This window comes from Panicum virgatum, chromosome 5K (assembly GCF_016808335.1).
Source record: "Panicum virgatum strain AP13 chromosome 5K, P.virgatum_v5, whole genome shotgun sequence".
Classification (NCBI taxonomy): domain Eukaryota; kingdom Viridiplantae; phylum Streptophyta; class Magnoliopsida; order Poales; family Poaceae; genus Panicum; species Panicum virgatum.
Window position 1 is genome coordinate 36,270,630 of NC_053140.1, and position 7,910 is coordinate 36,278,539.

The following is a 7,910-nucleotide window of genomic DNA, read 5'->3' on the forward strand; positions in this document are numbered from 1 at the left end:
ATGGAATAATTTGTTCTATAGAATTTCCAGAGAAATTCGGGCATATGCTCAACAGTCTGAAGAGATTATAATTTTCAAATTTTCCATTGTGTGAATCTTTCTCCTCTGATCCCTCTCCCAACAAGAAGAAAAGTAGTTCCACCATCCCACAAAAAGGTTGCAATTGTAACATTCAAATGGGGTCCCACAAACTATTCCATCGTGGCTGCTTTTAGACCAACTCAATGTGAGCCATGTCATTTGATCCACGCACGGTCGCTCCATCCAATAAAGTGCATGACGTGAACCTATAATCGATTAGGAGTGCCCAAGTCATTTGACTTTAATTTCCCCGCTAGTCTGAATGAAAAATTCATTCTTTATGGACGAGGTCATCTTGTGTTTTGCAATCAATATTTTTGCACTTGCAATCATATATATACTAATTCCTGAATTAACATTATCCTATTTAAATGTACTTAGCCCATACAGAACATATACAAGGTCGACGCAGATGTCGTAGAATCATTTATGTTTTGGAACTGTGCCTTAGGAGTACTAGTTCATTTAGCGGTAGGGGGCTAGTACTCGTACCATTGAAACCTTGGCCTAGGGCGATCTTTCTCCGGGTCCCGCGCACGGGGAGCCGCCGCCGTTGCGGAAGGTCGGGCTCGGGCACCATTTGTCGCCGCCGCCTGCGGCGAACAGATCAGCGACGCCGGCGCCGGCCTCGAAACGCCACCCACCGCCCGCCACGCCTGCGGTCGGGTCGGGCCAGGCGGGCATGTCGGCGACACGACGCGACACCGCCGCACCGCGGCGCGTCACCACCTCTCCTCGGTCCCCGGCGCCACTTGCCTTGCGGTGTCCGCCCGCGCCCACCGTTGGCCACCGTTACGGCGGCGTCCCCGTCCGCGCACGCGGTGACGCGAACCCAACCCGGCGGCCCACGCCGCGCCACGCCAGCGCTCTCGTCGTCTCGGCATGCGGAACATGCCCATGCCGAGGCTGCCGGCCCCGGCTTCCCCACCCCATTGACCGCGCCGCACCGCCGGTGGCGGTGGCCCCCGCTCGGTCCACGCGGTGTCGTGCCGCGCCAGCCTACCCGCGGCCACCTGCCCCCCAAACCGCGTCGCCGCCGCGCGCCGCGGCACGCACCCCCACGCGTGCCGTCAGAGGGCCAGAGGGGCCACAGCCGCAGGCCGGTCTCCCCTTCCCTTCCTCCTCCGCTTTCTAAAATGCAACCCGCCGCGTTCACACCGCACCCCCGCCAAAAGCGAGGGTATTTATATCGCCCCCTTTCACACCAGTCTTCCCCCGTCCCCCGACCTCCGGGCTCCGACCTCCCCAAATCTGCAGCCGCTTCCGTGACGCGCACCCACCCACCACCACCAGCGCGCGAGACCGACCCCCGGGCAACCCCCGACCGTGCTCCGCGATCGCGCTTTGCGGGCGCGTCAGCGCGTGTGGTGGTGGCCGGGACGTATATGAGATCCCCATCCAACGGCCGCCCACCAAGCAGCGGTGGGGGAGGTGGCGGTGCGGCTCCAGCTCCAGCTGGGGGAGCGGCAGGGGACGACGACGACTTGGCCTTGTACTACTCCTTCCTCCAGGAGGACGCGCCGCCGCCGCCGTTCGCGCTCGACGACCCCGCCGCGATGACCAACGGCCGGCGCCGGAAGGCGCGCGGGCCGCCGGACAACGCGGGGGGCGAGGAGGGCGCCGCGGCCGCCGCGAAGAAGGACGGGAACAAGCGGTCCATCGCCCGGATACTCACCTCGCTGGCGGCGCTGGAGGCGGAGGAGCACGCGGACCGCGCGGGCGAGGCGTCCGGGGGGCGGGAGCTCGCGCTGCTCGAGTCCAACGCCGACGCCCGCTCCCAGGCCATGATGGACTACTACGCCAAGATGGAGGGCGACTCCGAGGCCGCTGCCAGGTCCAAGCGCTCCAGGCTCGCCGCCTCGGCCGCAGCGGTCGCCGTCATGGCGGCGGAGGACTCGGTGGCCGCGGCGTCGGGCTCGGCGCGGCAGCAGCCGCAGCAGCAGGCCGGGCACCAGCAGCGGCGGCTCTGGGTCAAGGACCGGTCGCGCGCGTGGTGGGACAAGTGCAGCAGCCCGGACTACCCGGAGGAGGACTTCCGGCGCGCCTTCCGGATGGGCCGCGAGACCTTCGACATGATCTGCGACGCGCTGGGCGCCGCGGTGGCCAAGGAGGACACCATGCTCCGCGCCGCCATCCCCGTCCGGCAGCGCGTCGCCGTCTGCGTCTGGCGCCTCGCCACGGGGGAGCCGCTCCGCCTCGTCTCCAAGCGCTTCGGCCTCGGCATCTCCACCTGCCACAAGCTCGTCCTCGAGGTCTGCGCCGCCATCAAGTCGGTGCTCATGCCCCGCTTCCTGCAGTGGCCCGACGCCGCCGCCGCCGCGCGCTTCAAGGCCGCCTTCGAGCGCGCCTCCGGCGTGCCGGGGGTCGTCGGCGCCATGTACACCACCCACATCCCCATCATCGCGCCCAAGATCTCCGTCGCCGCCTACTTCAACCGCCGCCACACGGAGCGCAACCAGAAGACGTCCTACTCCATCACGCTGCAGGGGGTGGTCGGCCCCGACGGCGCCTTCACGGACGTCTGCATCGGCTGGCCGGGCTCCATGCCCGACGACCAGGTCCTGGAGAAGTCGATGCTCCACCAGCGCGCGGCGGCCGGGATGATGCGCGAGTCCTGGCTGGTGGGCGGCGCCAGCTACCCGCTCACCGACTGGGTGCTGGTGCCGTACACGCACCCCAACCTGACGTGGACGCAGCACGCCTTCAACGAGAAGGTGGGCGACCTCCGGCGCGTCGCCGTCGAGGCCTTCGCGCGGCTCAAGGCGCGGTGGGCGTGCCTGCAGAAGCGCACCGAGGTGAAGCTGCAGGACCTCCCAGTGGTGCTGGGCGCCTGCTGCGTGCTCCACAACATCTGCGAGCTCCACGGCGAGGAGGTGGACCCGGCCATCCGCTGCGAGCTCGTGGACGACGAGACCACGCCGGAGAACCCCGTGCGCTCCGAGGCCGCCAAGCGCGCCAGGGACGCCATCGCGCACAACCTGCTCCACCGCGGATTCGCCGGCACCACCTTCTTCTGATCTCACCGGCCGGATTCAATCCCCCCCCCCCCCCCCCCCCCCTCTCTCTCTCCCACTGATGTCCTGCTCTGGGTTTCTCTTGTTCAAGTCGTTTGGTAGTACAGAATTAATTCAACTGGTGCAATAGGTAGCCAGCCATATATGCGTATGCATTCTTTTTAGTAGGGAGCCTAGAAGATTTTGGTAGGATTGATGCAATTAGCAGCAGCTACAACACAAAGGCCTTGTAATTAACCTCTTTATTTAAGGGATGTGATGTAAAAAATCTGGGCAGATTTTACCCCAAATTTTTCATATTTTGCAATACGTATATACACAGTTTAATTTAATTCAGACAAAAAAGAGTCAAAGACTGAAGAGCATTTCCAATTTTCCTGGCCGTGTTTGGTTTTTTCACTATATTTTTCACACATGAGAATCTTGCATGCATGGAGTACTAACGAAGTCAATTTGCAAAACCTTTCCATAGATGAGTACAGTTTAGCGCGATGAATCTTAAGAGCCTAATTAATCTAATCACAGTAATGATACAGTAACCATGCTCTAATCATTTTTCGATCATGCGGTTAAAAGTCTTATTAGCTATAGTAATGCGACAGTAACTATCCTTGTCGAAATACTTTCATAATTAGACTTTATTTAAATCTCTAATTAGTGGTCAAAGTTATAAAAAAATTTCGCGATATTTTTCGCGATACTGTGTGTTGTGCGATTGATTTCAGCAGCATGGGCTCGAAGGCGCCAACCATTTGATAGCGCCTCCGTTGCAGGATGACGGGTCAGTGCGAATGTGGTTGTTTGGACGCCTCGTCTTTCTCTCTCTCACATTATGACTCCATATGATCTGCTAGCGGTACCCAAGCCTAATGTTCTGTTTAGTTGGTAAAAAGTTGTTAGTTTTGATATTGTAGCCCATTTCGTTATTACTCGACAAATAATATTCAATTATGAATTAATTAGACTTAAAAGATTTATCTCGTACTAATTAGTATGTAATTAGTTATTTTATTTAACTGCATTTAATACTTCATGCATATGTCTGAATATTCGATGTAACGGGTGCTGTAGAAATTTTTTTGGAAACTAAACTGGACCTATGCTGAATTGCTCGGTTGATGGCCTGTCCAAGTCCAATCTTTCTTTTCGGAGTCCCTGCTTGCTCACTTGATTGCGCGTTAATGGTTGTACTAGGCGGGCTGTACAAGTCCTCCAACCTCATCAGTTCCTTTCCTCGCGAGAGTCTCCGGATGCAGCGGGGCGGATTGCGGCCGGCCACGAACCCGCAGAGCTTGTCGCTAACTTTTTTTTGCGGGTTTGAGGCTACCCACAAGGTTCAACACAAGGGCAGCAAGCAGTTTGCGGGTTTTGCGGCAGAAATTCTAATCTCGCGTGGACACACAAATAGCTCTCTTGCTCGGCAGCTAGCTTGCCCGGTACTTAGCTCTCGGACATGCAGCTAGTTTGCTTGCCCGCGGAGCACCTGCACGCACACGCGCCTGCGGCGGAGCTCCCGTCCGCGAGCTCCCACCAAACTCGCTTGCCCGCGCGGCAGCAGAGCTCCCGCCCGCGCGGCCGCTGTCACCGGCCGCAGAGCCCGTGGCTTCCGCTCGCTCGTGCTCGCGAAGCAACTGAGTATCGACTCCCGACCTTGTTGTTGTCGCCGCTGAAGCGGCCTGCGCTGCAGCCCCGTCCCCGCCGGCATCACGCCGCCGATGCAGCAGCGCGTGGCTTAAGTATGCTGCGCGCGCGTAGGCGCTCCTCCCTCGCGCTTCGAGTGGGAGGACCAAGGCGCGGCGGGCGGGCGGGCGGGCGGCGAGCCGGCGACGGCTGCAGGTGGACGCGGCGGGTGTGGGAGCACTACAGTCACCTGAGATGCAGACATGAAGAACCGAAGGTCAGGTGCATCGATGTCGGCCCCGTTGAGCGATTTCGGTAGTGCGGTGCGAGGAGGAGAAGATGGATGAGGACACGGACGTCGATTGCAGTGAGATGGGAACACCGACGGCGGCGGCTTCCGTGAGGCAAGCTGAAGAAAAATGGAGCTGCGGGTTTTGCGGGTTTGTTCTCTCGTCCGCGGGCATTACCAGGTTTGTTAATAGGTAAAGACTTAGAAACGGCCGGCCGCGCGGAAGCGCAAACATACGGCACACACGCGGCTTCCGCGACCATGCGCGGCGCGCTCGTGAGCGAGTCCCACCGACTCCCATCCTTATCTCCCCTTGTCGCTTCCTCTCGATCTTATCTCCCCTTGTCGCTTCCTCTCGATCTTATCTCCTTTTTAACGACACCTCCCATCCACTCCTCTCCCGTCGGCGATTCCCCTCCCCTCCCCGCCACTGCCTACTCTCCTATCCCGTCCTCCACCATGGCCTCCCTTCCTCCCCCACCCCCTGGCCATCTTCCCTACACAAGCGGAGCAGCACGGTTGGTGCGGCACGACACGGAGCAAGCGCGGCGGAGTGGAGTGGGGCGGGCTGCACGGAGCGGAGCGGGGCCAAGCAGCTCGGCATGGGGCTACCGGCCCTCTCCCACCGGTCCTCTCCCACCCGTCGCCCCTCCCCTCCCACGCCGCCCCTCCCCTCCCACGCCGCCCCTCCTTTGGCGTGCATGGAGAGGAACTCATACGCACACCATGTCAGGTGAGTTCTTCGCTTCACCTCTCCCCCACCTCCTACCCTAGATCCCCTAGCTAATTCGTGATCGATTCCTCGATTCTACTACTCGATTCATCGCGGAATCGGCGACTCCTCGAGGGCCTAACTGAATCGTACCACTGGTTGCTCGAATTTCTGCCCCCCCCCCCCGAGCTGTCGGGGAACACTTGATTCCCCCACCCCTAATCTGCTTCCCGTGTGGAGAGGAGGGATTTGGGGGCAGACGCTGGTTTTTTCTCCTTGATTGATTAGGCTGGCGAGGAGATTGGGTGCTGAGGTTATGTGCCACTGCCAAGTGTATGTAGATCCTGATAGCTGCTGGGTAGCCGCGTTGGATTTAGCCTCCAGGCGGTCGTGTGGCTTGGGTGCCTGCGGAATAGGTCTTGCTCCTGGAAAATTTGGGCGGGTCCAAGCTTGTGCTCTTGCTAGCTAGCCTCCTTTTAGGCTCATCACCTTAAGAGTCACCATGTAGTTCAAGTTGCTTCGACGTGTATACTACTAATTTGCATTGTATAGCTGTGTTTTAGTTTGGAAGATGTTGTTCACAGTTCGTTAGCTTGTGTTGGATTTAAAATCTTTTGCTACCGATCAGAAATGTCAGCTTAGCTTGTGAAGCACTCTATTGACATAGAAGCTTTTTCTCATTTTAGGATGGCTCCTTTGGTGCAATAACCGCAATTGTTAAAAGATACCAATCCTCTGTTTGCGAAAGTTGATTTGTTTATCCTGTTGTAATGCCACTGATTCTGCTGCTGAGGATATTTTTTTAAAAAAAGAAATAGTGTACCAATGTAGCAAATGTCTGTTACTTCTTATCACAATTGCCATTTAGTGAATTCAAATATGTTATACTAGCTGAAAGCCTGGTAGTTTTTTTTTTCATTTCTGGTTCGTGAATGGAGCCTTGGATACGACCTCAGGTTTGATGTTCTTTGCACCACTAGTACACTAAGTTGACGAAACTGAACTATATTAATTGTTACATGACATCTCCATTGACAAAGTTAAATGTTGGCATCAGACTGAAGAAGTACTATATATTTCCTAGATTTGTGGAAGCTTTTGCATAAGTGTATTGATACACATATACTTGATTTATTCAGTTTTTTTGTCAATACTTATAATTTCCACGGCGATAACAATGAAATAAATGCTGAAAATCTTTTTGGTCTTGACGAATATTACTGGAAATGGGGGACATAAAATCTGTTTAACCATGTTAACACACCATCTCTTAGAATTGTGCTTAAGCATAAGCCTGAATACAGTTGTTTACCACTAAACCTTTGGCCTTTGAATTTGTATAATATTGTGGCAAAACAGAGATGCCTTTATGCACGACAAGACAGGGCATGGATATGCTGGACGGAGGATTCCCGCGGGCAGAGCAAGGAAATCCAGGAATGAGATCTCCTTCGCCTGCAATGCCATAATGTATGAACAGTACGTTATTTTATACTACATCGATTGGGCCCACCTGTCGGGGACCCAACGGGCATGTACGCGCCTCCCTTGAGATATAAAAGGGAGGCGCTCGCTACAGATTCTTAGACTCACGCTGGACTCAGCACTAGATCTCTCAGACTCTCTTGAGGCTAAGTAAACACAAGCAATACAACACACAGTGGACGTAGGGTATTATGCTCCGGCAGCCCGAACCACTCTAAACCTGCTGTGTTCATCGTGTTCTTCCAGCGAGATAGAATTAGTCCTAGCTAACCCCCGAGTACTCACCCTCTGGGCTTAGGCAGATGCATTACGCCACCCGGCTGTGGGTTCGCACACCACGACATTTGGCGCGCCAGGTAGGGGCAAGCTTTAGCTAGTTTCAGTTCATCTCTTGCTCGTCTCCATGGTTCGGGTGGCTGAGCACTCCCACCACGATGACGACGTGGAGATGACGGAGGGTGTGGCGTCATCCGCGCCACACGCCTCTCGCCTTCCTTCTCCAGGGGCAACCGTGCCCGTGGAGCAGCCACCGTCGGCAGCAGCGCACGCTGCTCATCGGCAAGAGTCAGGGCGCCCGTCAAGGGCCCCCAAACAAGCTGCGAGCGGCTGAGCCCTAGCTGCCGGGAGTTGCTTCGCAACCCTTCGGCTGCTGCAGCCTCGCCAGATGCCCTGAGGCAGTGGCGGGACGACGTTGACCGTCTCCTCCATC

The 7,910-nt window shown here is 56.7% G+C and overlaps 1 protein-coding gene and 1 long non-coding RNA gene across 2 annotated transcripts; both read left to right on the forward strand.

Annotated features, from left to right (window-relative positions):
- Window positions 1-1,466: 1,466 nt before the first annotated feature.
- Window positions 1,467-3,440, forward strand: LOC120707196 (protein ANTAGONIST OF LIKE HETEROCHROMATIN PROTEIN 1-like). The gene has a single exon (XM_039992034.1). The coding sequence runs from the start codon at window positions 1,467-1,469 to the stop codon at window positions 3,096-3,098; it is 1,632 nt and encodes a 543-aa protein (XP_039847968.1). The 3' UTR covers window positions 3,099-3,440.
- A 1,021-nt stretch (window positions 3,441-4,461) lies between these two features.
- Window positions 4,462-7,420, forward strand: LOC120707197. The gene is made up of 2 exons (XR_005688874.1): window positions 4,462-5,737; window positions 7,076-7,420. It is a non-coding gene; the product is annotated as an uncharacterized LOC120707197 (long non-coding RNA).
- Window positions 7,421-7,910: the final 490 nt, after the last annotated feature.